Raw genomic sequence first — 20663 nt, forward strand, 5'->3', positions numbered from 1 at the left:
TTGCAGCTTTGACCAAGAGGAAACTGGAAACGGATAGTGGTGGAAGAAGTATTCAGACCCTTTACTTCAGTAAAAATACTAATACCACACTGAAAGAAGCGAATAACTCTGCATCTCTTTGAATCGCCAGGCTGCAGAAACAATGTGACAGATTGCTGGATTGGTCTATTTTCTCCTCAAGAAATTTGGGCAGTTTTATGTGTGTTTGGCTTGGAAACATAATCTTAACTAGCAACACTACTTGTAGTTCTAATCCTACATTTCCCTTGAACACATTGTCGTGACGTGTTGTCCAACCATTGGCTACGTGCCTAGCGCGCGGTATCGATTACTAGCTACCCTGAAACAGAGAAGATGAACGGTAAAGAAAAGTTAGTTAGGAAACAACAAACAAACATTTGGCTAGTGGAAAGTCTGATTGGCTGGTAACTTTAACAATCTGCTAGCTGTGTTGGCTGGTGATCAAAAAAGTTAATTTAAAGCCCTGCACACCACGATCACGTTATTGATCATGTCTTGACTTAAAGAAACAGCAAAAAGAAGAATTTCATGTTTTGTCAGATGGATCTTCAGTCTCAGCAGAAAGAAATTATTGAATTTGATTATGATAAAAGTTACTGTCATATCACTGTGATGATAGGTTGACGACAGCAGCGTGGGAAAATGCTGCAGATACACAGTGTGGTTTAACACCATTAAAGGAGAAGACTTAAGACATTAGCTGCTAAACACACAACAACTCCGCCACACTTTAAAAGCAGAACTGACAACTAAACATATTCTCTGTGAAATTTAAGTTGGTACACATTATTTTTCATAATGCATGATGCTTTTGAAGTATGACAACACATTGGCAGCAAATGCAAAACTTACAGCCGTGTTGAAATCAAACATTTTTGTAATTAGTGTAATTATTTAGGCAACCAGAGTCTGTACATTTCTGACTTTGTTCCCCCTGTGGTCTGTGGACACTAAGACACAGACTTTGTTCCCCTTGTGGTCTTATGTTTTTAAGCCACTTTGGACAGCAATGCACGCACTCTACTTCCTCTTCAGAAAACACCTTCTTATTAGCTGGCGACTTAAAATAAAACAGTCACATCCTCAAAGCAGAAGTCCAGTAAAGACCATCACAGCGGAGCAGACACCCTCCTAACAGCTCTCATACAGGACTGCAGCAGGACTTTAAACATTTGTTCAGGATGAACAGAAATCCACAGGAGGAAATTGGTAATTAAAAATACTCTAATGTTTATGTTTCTGAGTGTAAATCTACTATATGTTCATGTGCCAGGATGTTGTCTACATTTGTGTTTGATGTTTATCTTTCAGAGGAAATGGAGGAAGAAGCAGCAGCTAACTATGTTATTGCACCAGCATGCACTGTGGAGAAAGTGGCAGCTCGTCCAGGTAAAGCTGAAATGTTGATGTTCGCTTTTTAAAATTCCTCAAATCTCTTTTGAAAACAAACCTTAACTTATGATGTGTTGTACAAACTTAGGAAGTCTTAGGTTATATATGATTAAAATAGTAAATATATGTCTGAAATGAAATTTTGTAATATCACTTTGAGAAGGAGTTTTGTCAAACATTGTTTCATCATATCAAACCCTGGAGTGTAATGTTGCTTAATTCAAAGCACCTTTCTGACCGCTACTAGAAATCATTCCTACCACAGGCAATACAACTTGTTAACACATCATCACTGAGTGTTACATAAACATCATAATCAGGGTTCAATATTAACTTTTTTGTTGACTAGCCAAATGGATTAGTGATGTTCAAATGTAATCAGCGACTCAGTAGACTAACATTGTTTTTATTGGCTGGTGAATGAAGCTAATCTACCAGCCACTTGCATATTTTACCAGCACGTGGCTGGTAGATGGTGCTAATTATAAACCCTGATGACAACACTGCAACTTGCACAAACATAGGTTTTACTTACATCTTTATAAATACTATTAAGTATTAGTAGGTTGTACATTATTTATTCATCACTTGTATATACGTTTGTACGTTCTTTCTTTTTTGAAGTTGTTCTTGTATTCTATCCTATTTATTATTTCTTTCATATTCTGTATGTGTGTCTTATATTTTGCTGCTGTAGCACTGAAATTTCCCAATTTGAGATCAATAGAGTCTAATCATCTAATCTCTGACTGAATAATCAACATCATTAAGTAAACTGAATTGTTATTCAGTTCAGTTTTTATGCTCCACATATCTGAAACAAACTCCCAGAAAACTGCAGGTGTGCCGCAACTCTCAGTTCTTTTAAATCAAGGCTGAAGACCTATCTTTTTGATGTTGCATTTATTTAAATAATTGTTAATTTCTTATACTGCACTTTACATTTTATTCTCGCATTTTATCTGTTTTTAATTTTTTTTTTATCGTTTTTAACTGCTCTTTAATTTTTTTATGTAAACCACTTTGAATTGCCTTGTTACTCAAATGTGCTATATATACGTTTGTATAATCTTTTCTAAATAGTTGTTCTTGTACTCTATCCTATTAATTATTTCTTTTATATTCTGTATGTGTGTCTTCTTATATTCTTCTTATCTTATATTTTGCTGCTGTAGCACTGAAATTTCCCAATTTGGGATCAATAGAGTCTAATCATCTAATCTCTGACTGATTAATCAACATCATTTAGTAAACTGAGTTCTTATTTCTCTCTCAGACCAGAGGTTTCGCTGCTTCTCTCAGTATTTTTGTAAGGAAAAAGTATACTAGCTTCTGTTATTATGAGTAATGAAAGCTCAAAGCCGTGCGAAGCATCTGGGCCCATTGTGGGTGAGATGGTTGGAAAAATATGGACCGGACTGCTTGAGATGTTTGTCATATTGGTAAAAATGGAACACTAAGTACAAACAAAGACTGAAGTTGCATTGTTGACACGTTTATAACAATCAATATAAGCATATAAAGAGAAATTCCTATTTTATCTGCTTTTATATATTTAACTGTTTTAATTGCTCTTTAATGTTTCACTTCTTATACTGCACTGTAACTTTTATTCTTGTATTTTATCTGTTTTAAATTTTTTATTCTGTTTTCATGTAAAGCACTTTGAATTGCCCTGTTGCTGAAATGTGCTATACAAATAAAGCTGCCTTGCCTTGCCTTTTCTACTGATAGCAGTGTGTTGGCTGATACTGTTAGTCATCATGGGCCTCCGTATCTACTGTGAGTACCACTGTCTTAACTTGTTGTTGTTAGTCCTTATTTAAAGGACAGGTTCACATTTTATCAAGTCTGTCAGATGCCCATATGTTCATAGAAACATATTTTTTGCTCGTTGTAATCCTTCCTCCTTTTCATACCGGCTCTGTGCAAAAATGTATTCCAAAGTGTATCTGAAGCTAATATGAGGCTTCAGCAGTCTGAGTTAGAGAAATCAAGTGTGTATCATCTAAAGTTACAACCTTTATAGTACCAAGTTCACTCTTTGTGTTTTCCCAGACAGGATTTCTGAAGCAGAGTGATAGAGAGACAAAGAAGATATTTAAATATAAGAACGTTTTTGGCAAACTTTGTTCCCATCTTTTAAATTACAAGTGCATTTGTAAAAAAAATCTCTTATTCTCTAGAATGAACAGAAGGAATGAAAACCCAGTTGTAATGTTCATATGAACACCTGACTATTGTTTTAAGATAGATTTGAAACATGTGAATCCATCCTGTATTGTATTTTATTATAAGGTGAAACACTAAAGTGGCATAATTGATATTTTTGAATGAATTTCTGCCTAAAATGAAGTTTTTCGTTGCCAAATTCGCACCAGATGCTAGCTCGTGGGAAATAGTTTGGTCTCTGTAAATTATAGAGTGTGGTCTAGACCTACTCTATCTGCAAAGTGTCCCTGAGATAACTCCAGTTGTGAGTTGACACTATAAATAAAATTGAATTAAAGGAGAACACTTGAGACATTAGCTGCTAACTACACAACAACTCTGCAACAGTTCTGTCACGACTTCAAAGCAGAACTAAAAACCAAACACTTCCCTGAGGAACTTTGATTGGTACACTGTGATTGTTACCACTTCCCTTCATACAGGCTCTGTTTATTATTTTTTCTTATCTGCTGGTATGATAATCTATAATAGAACAACACTGTAAGCATCTCATCCATGTGTAACAGTATGTTGTGTTATTATTTGTCATAATGCATGATGGGTTTGAAGCATGACAACACATTCAAAAACATTTAAAATGACCAATTTTACAGCCCTGATATAATCTAACATTTGTTTATTAATATATACTTATTTTAGGCCACAAGAATCTGTACATTCCTGACTTTGTTCCCCCTGTGGCCTTGTCATACGGGAAACTGAGTACAGTAGAGCACGCACAGTAGAGTACTTCCCTACTCAGAAAACCGTTATAATATCTGCTGAATTTAAAATTTTAAAACAATCTCAAAGCAGGAGTCCAGTAAAGACCATCACAGGGGACCAGACGCCCTCCTAACAGCTCTCATACAGGACTGAAGCAGGACTTTAAATATTTTGTTCAGGATGAACAGTAATCCACAGGAGAAAATTGGTACTTAAAAATACTTTCATGTCTGCCTTTAAAATATAATTTACTATATGTTTATGTGGCAGGATGTTGTCTACATTTGTGTTTGATGTTTATCTTTCAGAGGAAATCAAAGAAGAAAATGACTATGTTAATGTACCAGCATGCACTGTGGAGAAAGTGGCAGCTCCTCCAGGTACATTTCACACATTTAATATTGTTAAACACACTGTAAACCAGAAAAAGTACTCACATTTTTTTTTGAGTTTATGAACTGAAACATCTGAGGTTGTTAGAGCTTAAATATTAGGAGTAATGTGAACTTGCATTTTTTGATTACCGTTCTAATTAAGCCATCTCAAATATTATCAGAATAAAAAATATCGAAAATATTAAGTTAACATAACTGAATAATTTTAAGTATAATAACTCAGTATTTCATGTTCACTAAACTCAATATTTATTAGTATCTTGTCAATCGTTTTAATTATCCATAACTCAACACCGACTTCATAAATATCAAAATCCTTTACATCAAAACCAAACCAAATCCAAATATTTGTTGCAACTGATTGCCTTAAGTCAAATTAAAAGTACAAAAACATACATACACTTTATTTAATTTATCAATTATGATGTGAAAGAAATATGATTTTTTGAAGATTAAAAATGTGAATGTTTAAAAGTTTAGCTTCTTTTCCCTGTAAGATTTAAAAGCACCTTTGACTGTTAAATCAGCATCACCAAGTAAACTGAATTCTTATTTCTCTCTCAGACCAGAGGTTTCTCTGCTTCTCTCAGTATTTTCTACCGATAGCAGTGTGTTGGCTGATACTGTTAGTCATCATGGGCCTCCGTATCTACTGTGAGTACCACTGTCTTAACTTGTTGTTGTTAGTCCTTATTTAAAGGACAGGTTCACTTAATTTTGTCACATCTGTCAGATGCCCATATGTTCATAGAAACAGTTTTTGCTCGGTGTAATCCTTCAACCCGTTCTCATTCCGAACTCGTAAAATAAGGACGTTTGGACAGTGGCTGTCAGCGTCTGATGTGACGGAAAAGGCGTCTTTCAGCGTATTTGTGTAACGCACTGGGGAGAGCAGCAGTTAGAGAGGATTTAGAGAGTAGTATGTAAGGGCGAATTTCCACGTATGGAGGTTGGTTGGGGTGGTGGATGGGTCAAACAAACACAGGACTTTCACCCAGGAGAGCGGGGTTCGCGTCACGCTTGCTATAGTCGCTTTTTATTTTCCTCCCGCGTGTCACAGAACCGTACGCCCACCCACGACCTTTTCCTTAACATAACTGCGTCAAAAGGGACGGCAATAGTCCCGACTAAGCGCGTTTACTTATAGCGCTAAAGGGACGGCAATAGTCCCGACCAAGCGCGTTTACTTATAGCGCTAAAGGAGACTTTTAGCGTCGGACGGCAATAGTCCCGACTAAGCGCGTTTACTTATAGCGCTAAAGGGACGGCAATAGTCCCGACCAAGCGCGTTTACTTATAGCGCTAAAGGAGACTTTTAGCGTCGGACGGCAATAGTCCCGACTAAGCGCGTTTACTTATAGCGCTAAAGGGACGGCAATAGTCCCGACCAAGCGCGTTTACTTATAGCGCTAAAGGGACGACAATAGTCCCGACCAAGCGCGTTTACTTATAGCGCTAAAGGAGACTTTTAGCGTCAATAAGAACGACAAAGGCACCTGACCAAGCGTCCAGATTTTACGAGATGAGTGTGAGAACCTGTTGAATCCTTCCTCCTCTTCATACCGGCTTTGCTCAAACATGTATTCCAAAGTTGATCTGAAGCTAATATGAGGCTTCAGCAGTCTGAGTTAGAGAAATCAAGTGTGTATCATCTAAAGTTACAACCTTTATAGTACCAAGTTCACTCTTTGTGTTTTCCCAGACAGGATTTCTGCTGCAGAGTGATAACAACACGAAGATATTTAAAGATAAAAACATATTTTGACAACCTTAGACGACTGAAGTAGGACTGTGGACTGTATCCTCTATATCTTACTTTGGAAGTGCATTAGAAAGATTATTCTCAAAAAACAAAACAAAATGTCCCTACCACTATGATTAAGAAGCTCATTTTCATTTTGCAGTTGCTACATTAAGTCATGGCAGTGATGCCAATCGCAACCTGACAAACCTCAACGACAAACTCAGCGTCTTAGAAAACCAGATCACAGACCTGACTGCAGTAAACCAGGAGCTGGAGACACGAAACCAGGAGCTGGAGACACTAAACCAGGAGCTGGAGACGGAGAGGAACAACTTAAGAGGACAAATACAAAACATCAGTCGAGCTCAGTGGAGCATTGATGAATACTGCCCCAGAGTAAATAATGGTGTGTTCAGATCCCATTAATTAGGTCCAATAAAAACCAATAATAAAAATAATATCACAATGCAGTAATGTTGTTTATTGGTTGGTCTCATAAACTGTCTCAGAGAGACAGTGTAGAGCTTGTCAGAAGGGCTGGGAACCTGACGAGTCCAGCTGCTATCTGGTTAACGACGCTGATCAGAAAACCTGGGAAGAAGCTCGAGAAGACTGCAGAGGACGGAGTTCAGATTTGGCTGTTGTAGATGATAGAGATGAATGGGTAATGAGAAAACTGGCATTTTTATGATGCAATTATGAAATGAAAATGTATTTTTCTGTAGGTCTGAACACACTGAATCTGTAGATCAGTGTGATTATTTAAGTGTTGTTTTTAAATATTTGACAACTGTTGCTCTCTTCTCAGGGTGTACTCAGATTTTACAGCCTGACCGTTGGATACTGGATTGGCCTGAGAGCTGAAGGAGGGAGATGGAAGTGGATCGATGGAAGTGATCTGACTGAAGGGTAAGCAAGACATTCCTAAAAACTTTGAATAATAAATCTATCTGCCTTGATCTAAACATCATGTTCTTCCCTCAGCTTCTGGATACCACCAACACCACCACCTCCTACTGACGGTCAGTGTGTAGTTTTTGTCCAACACAGTAGCTGGTTAGGTTGGAGCTCAGTGAGCTGTGCTGACATAAACGGATGGATCTGCAAAAAGAGTGCTTTATCTGTTTAAACACTGCAGTCAGACTTGAGAAGTTTACTGGATGCTCTGCATGATAATATCAACTGGCTTCATAAATATCAAACCATGAAGACTTCTACTTCACAATTTAATGTTTTTGTTTTTCCAAAATATTGAGAGATTTTACTGTATGAAAAAGAGAAAAGAAATATTTACAATTACTTTTAAAGCTGTGTGTGTGTGTGTGTGTGTGTGTGTGTGTAAATGTAATGTATAGGTGAATTAGATACTGGATTATAGAGGTTTGCTACTAAACTGTTAACTATTAATAACTCTGAATGTGCTTTTGTTCTCCTTTGTTAGAGATGTGATGCTTATAATTTGTATATCAGCAGATTGATGAGAGGGACAGACAGACTGCTCAGCTTCCTGTTTCCTGTGTAACAGGTTATATTGTTGCTCCTCATGAGCCAAAATGGAGGCACAGCATCACTTGTTTTTCTTCAGCATTTAATGTAAAGCATATTAATATTAAGGGCCCTATTTTAACGATCTGAGCACACGGCGTGAAGCACATGGCGCAGGTGCGTTTAGGGCGTGTCCAAATCCACTTTTGCTAGTTTGACGGCTGAAAAAAGTGTCCGTGCGCCGGGCTCATGCTTCAAAAGGGTTCCCTTTAAAAGCCAGGCAAGTTTGTACGTTGGCGCATTGCTATTATGATGGAGGATTTTGCTTTACTATTTTTATTTGTAATCTTTTGCATGTTTGTGTGCTGCTGCGCTTCCCTGTGTGTGTGTTTGTAACAAACATTGTGTGCGTGCGCTGTGCATAAGCCTAGACACATTTTGATAATGTGCTGTTAAAATAACAATGACATGCTGCGCTATTGACCTTAGACCAGTTTAATTTTGCTGCCTCAAGATAGCAATACGCCAAGAATTCACCTTAACACACCTCCCTGCAAGACTCACACGCCCATGGGGGCAAAGATGGGCGCAGGTGCATTTGCTATTTAAACAACGTGGGCGCTGGACGGTCTTAAAATAGCAGACACTTGCTTCGGGCTTTGCGCCGTGCTCCGCCGGGTGCAAGATAGGGCCCGTAGTTGTGTAATCTATCTAGAAGCAAAGTCCTGTTTCATTACATTGAATAAAAACCCTGCAACACATTGTTGTTGTCATCTTTTCCGTACATCATGCTGACTCCATGTCAGAACAAACAACATTATTCAGGAAGTTACAACATCATTGATCAAGATGTGTGAGAAACAGAAGTTCACTAAGACTGTCACAGCGGAGCAGACGTTGCTAGCACCAATTCGGCTCGTGGTTTTTGCAATAAACAGTACTCAAAAAAGTATAGCGATCAAGATTAACGTAAAAATTGCCCGGAGTTCTCCTTTAACTAAATAGACAAGTTACCTTTGGCATTAATAGCAGATGGCGTCTCGTTAGCTCCGCTGCTGCTTGACTCACTTGTTGTTGCTGTGTCGCTGAGTAGTAGAGAATCAAACACACGACAGTCCTGCAAACGGATTGCGTGCTGTGTGGCCAAATGTTTCTGCATATTGGAGGTAGTTCCCCCCTTTGCCGAAATTAAACTTTTACAACTGTTGCAAATGACTGCATTGGCGTCTTTTCGAATGAAATATAACCACACTTTAGATCACTTCTGCCTCGATGACATGTTTGCTGCGTAACCAAAAGAACGCAGCGTGTGTGTGACGTCATGGTCATGACACATTTGCAACGAGCGGAACCGTTAAGCGGAATTGTTAAGCAGGTACACTAGCAGTTCCAAGGAATCGATTCACTGGGAACCGGTTCTAAAGAAGAACCGATTCCCATCCCTAGAAGAGACTGAAAGGGTTCTTCTAAAAAAAACACAACATCATCCGCAAATAGTGAGAGGTGATGCTGTGTATTGCAAATGCATATCGGTGATACCATAATCGATTGGCGAATGGCTTGAGCCAGAGGCTCTAGAGAGAGGACAAATAATGCTGGACTCAATGGGCAACCTTGGTGTGTAGATCTAGAAACTGGAAATAAGGAGGACGAGGTGCACCCGGTCAACCTGATCTCACAGAATTCCATGAAATGAACACGGCCCCTTAACTCAAAATCTGTGGCAGTTTCACGGAATCGCAAACATTCCGTGATGGACCCACGGAAGAATTCCGTGAAATGAACACGGCCCCTTAAGTTAAGGAAAAGGTCATGGGCTTACGGTTCTGTGACACGCGAGAAGAACTGGACGGAAAAGAAGAAAGCTGTTAGGAGTTTCCTAACAGCTTTCTTCTTTTGACATGCGGGACACGAACCCCGGTCTCCTGGGTTAAAGTCTTCGGCCTTACATAGTACATAGTACCATAGTCGCTCTTAATGCTACGTCATCTTCTCATTGACTTGGACTTGGCATTGTTTTCCGTGGTGGCCACACAGATTTTTCACACATTCCGTGCCACCACCACGTAATGCGCTGTTAACAATTTGTGATCATTTCACGGAATTCTGTGCGACCAGGCTGGCCCGGTTAAGACTCGGGCTGAAGGATTAGAATACAGAACTTTATTCATACCTATGAAAGTGTTACCAAAGCCCATCACCTCTAAGACGACCATAAGAATGACAACTCAAGCCTGTCAAAGGCTTTCATTGCATCAAGAGAAAGAAGTGACACTGGCGTCTTGCTGTCTTCTGCAGCATCAGTAATGTGGAGAAGGCATCTAACATTACCTGCTGCATTTCTCGTTTTTGGTCAGAATTCACTATTTTTGACATATGGGACTCCAAACGACAGGCTAGGAGCTTTGCAAAGATTTTCAAATCAGAGTTTAGCAGGCTCAGAGGTCGATAGCTAGAGCACTCTGTAGGATCCTTATCCTGTGTGACAGGTTATATTGTTGCTACTCATTGGCAAAAATGGAGGCACTGCATCACTTGTTTTTCTTCAGCATTAAATGTAAATCATATTAATATGTAGAGTGTTTTATCTATCTAGAAGCAAAGTCCTGTTTCATTACATTAAATAAAAACGCTGCGACACATTGTTGTTATCGTCTTTTCCGTACATCATGCTGACTCCATGTCAGAACAGACAACATCATTCAGGAAGTTACAACATTATTGATCAGGATGTGTGAGAAGCAGAAGTTCACTAAAAGTAGGCCATAATATTGTTGGCTAGTTTAATTTATAATAAAACATTAGATTTTACAAACTACATGTGTTTTGTGTGCAGAAATCTTAATTTGTAAAGTAACTAGTAACTAAAGCTGTTGGTAACCCTTCCTTTTACAGTCCCCTTAATTACAAAGGATTTATCCTGTAAATACATAGTAATACTAATTCCATTATTAGGTAACTATCACTGGTAATAAGTAGGTAATTATAGAGAAACTACAGCTGAAGTACGAGGTAAAATCTAAGGTATTACTCAATAATTCAACAAAGTACCATATAGTTCTGACCAGTTTAACCTAGATAAAATTGTGTGCATCTAATTCTCAGAAATAGCCCCTCAATTAACCAGCAATAAAAGGTACCAGTTAAGTTATCCCGGGGTTTATTTTGTAGTAGCCCAAGTTTTATAATGTTTTGCTTTCTATGAATTAAGATAGTGTTTTCCAATAAATTACTTAGATTTGTAAAAATATTGTTCATGGCTATATAAGCTTTATTTAATTAACCTTAGAAAATATGAACCATTACATCTGTACTTACCTGGTAACAGCCACTGGGTAGGCAGTGTATCTCTTAGGTAGTCATGATAGAACATCTTCATAAGTAGTGGGTATGTTCTTGTAGATGTGTTCACAATTTACTCAAAACATAAGCAGAAACTGGACTGTAAAAGGAAGTCTTGTTCATTTCCAGGTTGTTACCAGGGTATTACCATACAAATTGTAAGAGATTACTCCATTTGTGTGTTCAGTCATCATCAACTTGTACCATATAGGTTCCACAACGTAACTATGAAAAACATGAATATTTACCCATTACTTAGTCACCAATACTTACTTATTACCAGTGGGAGTTAACTAATACTCTAATAGTATTGCCATAAATGATCCAATTTATTTGTTTTGATAAAGGGTCAGTTGATGAAGACTCTGCAGACAGTGTGGGTTAAAACTATTAAAGCCAGGGTCTGTCCGAGGTTTCTGAAGTTTTTCCTTGCCAACTTTGCACCAAATGCTTGCTCGTGGGAAATAGTTGTCTTTGTCAATTATAGTGTGGTCTAGACCTACTCTATCTGTAAAGTGTCCTGAGATAACTCCAGTTGTGAGTTGACACTATAAATAAAATTGAATTGAATGAAAGGAGAACACTTAAAACATTAGCTGCTAACCACACAACAACTCTGCAACAGTTCTGTCACGACTTCAAAGTAGAACTAAAAACCAAACACTTCCCTGAGGAACTTTAATTAGTACACTGTAATTGTTACCACTTCCCTTCATACAGGTTACTTTAAGATAAGAAACTGTAAGCATCTCATCCAGTGTAACAGTATGTTGTGTTATTATTTGTGTATGATGGATTTGAAGCATGACAACACATTCAAACGCATTTAAAATGACCAATTTTACAGCCATGATATAATCAAACATTTGTTTATTAACATATACTTATTTTAGGCCACAAGAATCTGTACATTCCTGACTTTGTTCCCCCTGTGACCTTGTTATGGGGGATACTGTGGATAGTGAGCGGACAGTAGATAAGGAATACTGCGAGCACACATTTTACTTCCCCATTCAGAAAACAGTTATAATATCTGCTGAATTGAAAACCCCAGTCACAATCTCAAAGTAGGAGTCCAGTAAAGACCATCACAGCGGAGCAGATGCCCTCCTAACAGCTCTCATACAGGACTGCAGCAGGACTTTAAACATTTTGTTCAGGATGAATAGAAATCCACAGGAGAAAATTGGTACTTAAAAATACTTTCAAATTTATATGTCTGCATTTAAAATATAATTTACTATATGTTTATGTGGCAGGATGTTGTCTACATTTATGGTTGATTTTTATCTTTCAGAGGAAATCAAAGAAGAAGATGACTATGTTAATGTACCAGCATGCACTGTGGATAAAGTGGCAGTTCCTCCAGGTACATTTCACACATTTAACATAGTTAAACACACTGTAAACCCGAAAAAGTACTCAAATTTTTTTGAGTTTATAAACTCAGAAATCTGAGGTTGTTAGAGCTTAAATATTAGGAGTAATGTGAACTTGCATTTTTTGATTACCGTTCTAATTAAGCCATCTCAAATATTATCAGTATATGTAACCGGAAAATATTAAGTTAACATAACTGAATAATTTTAAGTATAAAAACTCAGTATTTCAATTATATATTAATATTTATTAGTTTCTTGTCAATCGTTTCAATTATCCGTAACTCAACGCAGACTTCATAAAACTCAAAGTCCTTTACATCAAAACTCCAAATATGTGTTGCAACTGATTGCCTTAATCACACTGAGTACTTCTAACTTAACGTCAAATTAAAAGTGCAATCTGCCGAAAGAAGACTTTATCTGTTTAAACACTGCAGTCAGACTTGAGAAGTTTACTGGATACTCTGCATGATAATATCAACTGGCTTCTACTTCACAATTTCAATATTTTGTTTTTCAAAAAGGTATAGGGATTTTATTTTGGTTACTGTACATTTTTTTAATTACTTTTTCAAAGCAGTGTGTGTGTGTGTGTGTGTGTGTGTGTGTGTGTGTGTGTGTGTGTGTGTGTGTGTGTGTGTGTGTGTGTGTTACACTACATTTCAAAAAACACTACAACATTTTACAAAACACAACAGCAAAAGCTTCATACAGGCTCTGTTACTTGAAAAAGATGTCTAACAGTATGTTGTCGTATTATTTGTCATAATGCATGATGGGTTTGAAGCATGACAACACATAGGCAGAAAGAAAATGCTTTTAAAATGACCAAATTCACAGCTGTGTCATAACCAACCATTTGTGTTACCATACACGTATTTTAGGCCACCAGAATCTGTACATTTCAGACTTTGTTCCCCCTGTGGTCTTAATCATAAGGGATACTGCGGACAGTAGAGCACACACTGTACTTCCCCTTCACTAAACAGTTATTAATAACGGCCGAATTGAAAAACACAGTCACACAGGGGCGGATCTAGAAAAATATTTATGGGGTGGCAAGAGGGGGGCAGGAATTTTTGAGGGGTGGCAACATATGGCAGACGTATATATACTGAATTTTATCACGGTTTGATGAGAAATAGTCTGTACACACTACAAAAGGGCACAGGCTGCCATTTACCAACTCAGACAGACAAACTTAATCTCATCCAGTAAGGGGGCATTATCACAGGAAAGGCATTAAGGTAAGACACAGGTGATGAGTGGCAGATGTGTGAGAGGGGAAGCAAACAGTTCTGGACTGTGTGAGAGAGGCAGCGCTGCAGGCAGCATTTGTACAAGATGATGAACTGTCATTGATTAGTTATAACCATCAGACTGTGTTAAAGCACCCATATTATGCTCATTTTCAGGTTCATACTTGTATTTTAAGGTTGTACCAGAATAGGTTTACATGGTTTAATTTTCAAAAAACACCATATTTTTGTTGTACTGCACCGCTCTCTCTCACTGCTGCAGATCCTCTTTTCAGCTGGTCTCTGTTTTAGCTACAGAGTGAGACCTCGTTTCTTCTTCTTCTTCTGTACTATCTTTGATTGCACTGCACATGCTCAGTAGCTCAGATGTAGATCATGTCAGCTAGCTAGCTCCATAGGCAGTAAAAGAAAGGCTGTTTCTACAACTTCGGTCAGTTACAAGGCAGGATTAGCAGGGAGACTTCTAAATGAGGGCGCACATGTAAGTAGTTCTTTTGTAGATTATGGTGAACTTGTGTGTGTTGTAGAAGTGCTTTGCTAGGTAGCATGCTAGCGTTAGCATGCTAACGCTAATGCTAACGCTAACGCTACGAGCTAATGGTTGCGTTTAGCCTGCTTGTTTCGGCTTGTGACGTCACAAGCCCTGCCGATTTTGAACAGCTCACCCGGAGACTGAAGGCAGGACACATTCAGAAACCGTATCTCACTCTAAACAGCATGGATGGATTTTTTTCAAAGTTTGTATGTGTGTGGAAGCACCAGAGACACAACATAACAACCCAAATCCCAGAAAAAGTGATTTTTTCATAATATGGGCACTTTAACACACACTAACATTTTAGCCTGGGAGAGTATTTTTAGGTTAATTGTTTAATTTGTTTAATTTAATCTGAGCAATAGATCTAAAATACATTCTAAACAAAATATAAAAACTCATCTCCCCATCTCATCACACTTTCACACTGACAACTTTCCCTAATTATTCATATTTAAGCAAACATGAATTTTTATATTTATTTAATGTCTAAGCAATGTCTCTTAAATTTTATAAAAATGTCCGTCTTTGTCATTTGTTGTTCTTATTCATATGTAACTTAGTATATATGCAGCAACAGTTTTCATACCATGTGGACCAGCTCGACTGGAGATGGTTGGTGATGGCCCAGCTCTCTGCTTTCCCTTTCACTGTCTGAGCCCTGCACGGTATCTCGTCTCTCGCTTTCTCCCTCCTCATCTTGGTGATGCTCTCCCTCCATATCTTCACCGCTGTGGTGTTCTCCACCTCCTCCTGTCCCTGGTCGCCTTGGCCTTGTATTCTATCTCTGTCACGTTTCTGTTGCCCTTTTGTCTCCACCTTGTCTTCGTCTTCTCTCTCTCCTTCCACCTCTTTTCTCTCTCCTTCCACCTCATATTACTCATATATACATTTTGTAGCCTACTTTACACAGAACAACCGTCAGACCTAAGTAACATTATATGTAGGCTATGGGTAGCAAAATAACGTTCTTCAACCTGATTTTATCATCTCAAAATCAGCATCGCAACTATGCTAGCACTGTGCTTTTGTTATAATTTCATTTCTTGATAGATAGTTAATCCGTTTTGACTTATTTTCCTCCTCTGTCTCCTTTCCTGACGACTCCTGGCTCCCTCGCTTCGCGCCGCTCAGTTTTCCAAACAAATCAGGCTCTTGCCGCTCTGACGTCATCTCGTGCTGCATTCACTGCAGTCGGACATTGGAGATTCACGCTCATAAATTGTCAAATCGGCCATAACTTTTAATTCGTTGCTGCCAACTGGGGTGGCAGCAAGGGTGGCAAGGCTTTCTTTTAGGGTGGCATTATGGCACCCTATGCCACCCCGGTAGATCCGCCCCTGCAGTCACAATATCTAAGCTGTGTGTGTGTGTGTGTGTGTGTGTAAATGTAATGTATAGGTGAATTAGATATAGGATTATATAGGTATACTACTAAACTGTTAACTATTAATAACTCTGAATGTGCTTTTGTTCTCCTTTGTTAGAGATGTGATGCTTATAATTTGTATATCAGCAGATTGATGAGAGGTACAGACAGACTGCTCAGCTTCCTGTTTCCTGTGTAACAGGTTATATTGTTGCTACTCATGAGCCAAAATGGAGGCACAGCATCACTTGTTTTTCTTCAGCATTCAATGTAAATCATATTAATATGTAGAGCGTTTAATCTATCTAGAAGCAAAGTCATATTTCATTACATTGAATAAAAACCCTGCATGTTGTATGTACTAGGATTTTGTCTACAGTTTGTGTGTTTTGCAATGTTATATGCTTCTGATGCTTGACAACAGCACCAAAGGGTTTTAAAAAACGCCCCAATTCTTTTCAAAATCTTTTGCATTTGGATGCGTCCACTCTGCTGAACATATTGGGGAATCAGAGTAACTCTTGAACAAAAAACTGTACATTTATCAACGACTTATTAAGGAAAATGTGAAAAGTGTGTTCAGTCTTTGCAGAAAGGTCATTTGATTGTGATATAAAGTCACTGTTGAAAAGCTGTTGGTGAAAGGGGAACTGCAGCAGCGTGAGAAAATGTTGTAGTCAAGACACCTAAACTGAGACCAAGTCAACTCCAAGACCAGAGTGAAACGATACCGAGACAAGACCGAGACTTTGAGGTGGCGAGACTGAGTCAAGACCAAAGACCAAGACCAAGACCAAGACCAGACCAGAGCCAGACAGCCAGAGCTTCTTCTCTTGTCTCCCGCATTCACTTTCTTGGAAGTGCGGGTTAACCCTCATGTTATCCTCGGGTCAAATTTGACCCGTTATCAAACTGTCTATATCAGAAATATGGGTTTCTTTTTCACCAAATTACCCAAAAATAACATGGATGGTTCCCTACAACACTCTTTGTAAGTACAATTAATGATCACTATACTTTCATTACATTTTGAGTGTTTTCTTCAATTTTATAGCATTTGAAAAAAATGTAAACGGTATTTGGACTAAACTTTGACATACTGTACACCAGTCTGTGATTATCCATCAACATACATTACTCTAATATTAGTCAAAATAATTCATCATTTCTGCTTAATTTCCTTTAAAAGAGGTGTATTGACCATGAATTCCAAAAATAAGTGTAACAGTAGTGGTAATAAGTTGGTGAGTGGCACTTATACAGTACTGGTGGTAGTGGACAAAAGCGTCAACAGTCAAAAAAAGGGACAAAAACATTGAAAAAAAGTGTAAAAGAAAGTGTTAATTTTCTATTTTGACCTGAGAGGACAAGTGCATGGTTGGCGTGAAGACAACACAAGGGTTAAAGGGCGGTGGAGAGGGGGTTAAAAGTAACAAATTTCAAATTAGAAATTAGTCAAGTCATTGGTTGCATTTGAAGCAGGACGTTGAACATCAGATTACAGTAATGCACAGGCAACTTATTTATATCCCTCTAATGCCTGTCGATTTTCTGAGACGAGACCGAGAAAAAAGTGCTTGTGAGACCAAGGCTGAATCTCATCAGCCTTATTTGATAGCTCCTCGGCTCCCTGGTCCTCGTCTGGACCTGAAGTTGTTCTGTCCCTCCTCAGTGAAGGCCGTCTCAAAGCTCTTATTTCTATCCCGAGGACCAAGGAGTGAGCATCGAGGAGCTGTGGCGAGGAAACAGAGAGCAGCCTTCCTGGAAGCCGTGCAGCTGAAGGAGTTGCTAACTCCGCACAAACAGTTGATTTCCTCTCTCCTCCCATGATGTCTTTCTCGTGCCTCCTCGGTGGGAGGGACTAAAACGCGAGGAAGGGAGGTAATTGAGGGAGTCGAGGAGGCAACTTAAGCAACGTGAGAAGAAGCCCAAGACCGGTCTCGAGTACTACAACCCTAAAAACAGTGCGGGTTGAACCAATCACAACTAATCAGCATCAGCTGCTAACCAAACAACAGCTCTGTCGCAACTTCAGAGAAGAACTAAAAAACATATCATCTCCTTCTGTATGATTTTTAGGTTTGAATCAAGGGCAGCAGGTTTTTGCAGACTTTTTAAAAAATGGACACAAACACCCGTTTCCTGTGTAAAAGTCTTGTGTTTTCTCCTTAACTTCTTCTGGAACATGAACTTCACTGCCCCACTTTAAAGCCCTGTAAAGTCCCTAATGCACATCTTCATGCTCCAGTACAGCAGCAGTCAATGTAGTGCTGACAGCAATAAATACGTGGACTTTATACGAATTACATTGCTTTACTTTTCGCAGCTATAGGTAATTGGTTCATGAGAACAGCCTGAATAACAATCATAAAAGTAAAAGCAAACACCAAGTCAAAGATTAAACCCTGATAGATCCTCCTAAAGCAGTAATAATCATCAAACAATAAATTAATAAAAACAGACTCTGTCTTGACATCAACATCTGAAGAGTGCTGAATATGTTTGACATAATCCTCCTTATCGCAACCTCGACCCTAAAAACAAGTCAAGCCCTTGACTATAAGAACAGACTGTCCTAAACACACACACACACACACACACACACACACACACACACACACACACACACACACACACACAGCGTTATGAGTACAAGGCTCAGAAAGAAGTTATAAAATTTTTTACAAAGTAAAGTTTTCGTTTTAAATCATATAAAATGTCATTGCTGCTGTTTGAGCACTTAAAGTTTAGGTTAGTATGTTTAATTTTTTTTATAGGCTATCACAATTATAATACAGCAATTCAAACTGATGATAATAAACAAAGTGACACAGCAGTAACGGCTGCTTCCAAAGGAGGGAAGCATGACAGCATGACTGTGAAATATAAAGAGCTGCATCTGTGTGTGTGTGTGTGTGTGTGTGTGTGTGTGTGTGTTTGTGTGTTTGTTTTGTGTGTGTGTGTGTGTGTGTGTGTGTGTGTGTATGTGTGTGTGTATGTGTGTGTGTATGTGTGTGTGTGTGTGTGTGTGTGTGTGTGTGTGTGTGTGTGTGTGTGTGTGTGTGTGTGTGTGTGAGCATGCATGTTTGTACCGGCTGCTGCCACAGGAGGGCAGCATGACTATGTGAAATATAAAGAGCTGCATCTGTGTGTGTGTGTGCGTGCGTGCGTGCGTGCGTGCGTGCGTGCGTGCGTGCGTGCGTGCGTGCGTGTGTGTACATCTGAACCTCTTCTATTTATTCTCTATCTATTCATCCCCTGTGCTGCCGAATCTGGGTAACACATTTTGTTCCTTCATGTTTTTAACATGCTTGATTGAAAATGAACTAATCTGAGTTATCAAGTTAACAAGTCTTTTAGAGTGTATGTTATGCCTACAATACACTAGAAGGTTTTGAAAAGACTAAAGTCTGACACCATCTCACATCTGAAGACAATCATCTCACAAGACTACTACTTAAAGACTATCGTGATATGCAAAAACTGAGGATCTTGCAGAGTCACACATTGCAAGACTACAACTAGATTCATTTTGAAAAATGTAAAGATCCATTGTGTAATGTTTTAAGTTGATTCTTAGCAAAAAACCTTTGTTCTTTCACAAATATTATATATATATATATTCTGACCATGTTTGGTCACAAAACAACACACACAACGATGACGTTATTGATCACGTTTTTTGACATTTTGACTTAATGAAAACAGCAAAAAGAAGAATTTCATGTTTGTCAGATGGGTCTTCAACCTTGAGCAGAAAGAAATGATCGAATCTATTTGATCGTGATCAAAGTTAGAGTCGGTTGATGATAGGTTGACGGCAGCAGCGCGGGTAGATGCTGCAGATACACACAGTGTGGTTTAAGACTTGAGACATTAGTTGCTAACCAAACAACAACTCTGTCACATCCTAATGGCAGAACTAAAAACCAAACACATTCTCTGTGAAATCAAAGTTGGTACACATTATTTTTCATGATGCTTTTGATAATAATTTCCTTTACATAAATAAAGACATTTCCAACATATATTGTTGCATATAAATTTCACCAGAATCTTGAATTTGACATTGAAAATGTTACAACCCCCGGTTGTAATGTTTCACCCCTAATGTTGAAACAACACCTACGTCCTTGGGCGGCGGTAATCTATTTGTCATCCAAAAATGGAACCGGACACAAACGTTATGTTTTCATATCTGCAGGAAAAGGAAACAACGTTTTTCTTCTCAAGTCGACTAAACTGTTTCCTTCCTGCTGCTTTTGGAGGGAAAGTTTCTCTGTGACCGCTGACGAGTGACACGGACCCGTTCTGTTTTAGCGTGGAAAGCTATGGACAGACACGAACGGACTGAACACACAGTAAGAAGGCTTAAAGGTCCCATATGGTGACACTTAAACTTATATGTGTACCGTTTATATGTGTCTATTTAACACTAATTTAATAGTGTTACCAAAAAAAAAGTGTTGGGTTGATTTTCCCACACTTTTCTGAGAGCCTTTTTTCTCCCCTCCCACACACGCTTGGATTCGCTGCTGGATGGAATGTTCAGCCCACAACTAAAGAGCAGAATGCTCTGATTGGCTAAGCACAAATCTAGAATCAGATTTTGTTGGAAGCCTACTATAAACCAACATGGCAGCGGGATTTGCAAGACCTTACCAGTTAGAGCCCGAATGCTCAAGTTCAGAGGATTCAGGCGAAGAGGACCAATTCATTTCTTTTGGAAGAGGTCAGCAGGACGTTTCAGAGTGATAAGTTGAGTGCGTTTTCATTTTAGTAGGCTGTAACGCTTTAGAAAA

At 38.6% G+C, this 20663-nt stretch overlaps 1 protein-coding gene across 2 annotated transcripts in view; it reads left to right on the plus strand.

Moving 5' to 3' along the window:
- Window positions 1-1015: 1015 nt before the first annotated feature.
- Window positions 1016-20663, plus strand: part of LOC116064787 (C-type lectin domain family 12 member B-like) — a 50990-nt gene continuing 31342 nt past the window's right edge. Inside the window, exons 1-3 of one of the 2 annotated variants that reach the window (XM_036006501.1) lie at window positions 1016-1230; window positions 1333-1410; window positions 5310-5399. In XM_036006501.1, the coding sequence (XP_035862394.1) occupies window positions 1203-1230; window positions 1333-1410; window positions 5310-5399 (196 nt within the window). In that variant the 5' untranslated portion in view covers window positions 1016-1202. The remainder of the gene's footprint in view (window positions 1231-1332; window positions 1411-5309; window positions 5400-20663) is intronic. The other variant, XM_036006500.1, reaches the window with a different exon arrangement.

This window comes from Sander lucioperca, chromosome 10 (genome assembly GCF_008315115.2).
Source record: "Sander lucioperca isolate FBNREF2018 chromosome 10, SLUC_FBN_1.2, whole genome shotgun sequence".
Classification (NCBI taxonomy): Eukaryota; Metazoa; Chordata; class Actinopteri; order Perciformes; family Percidae; genus Sander; species Sander lucioperca.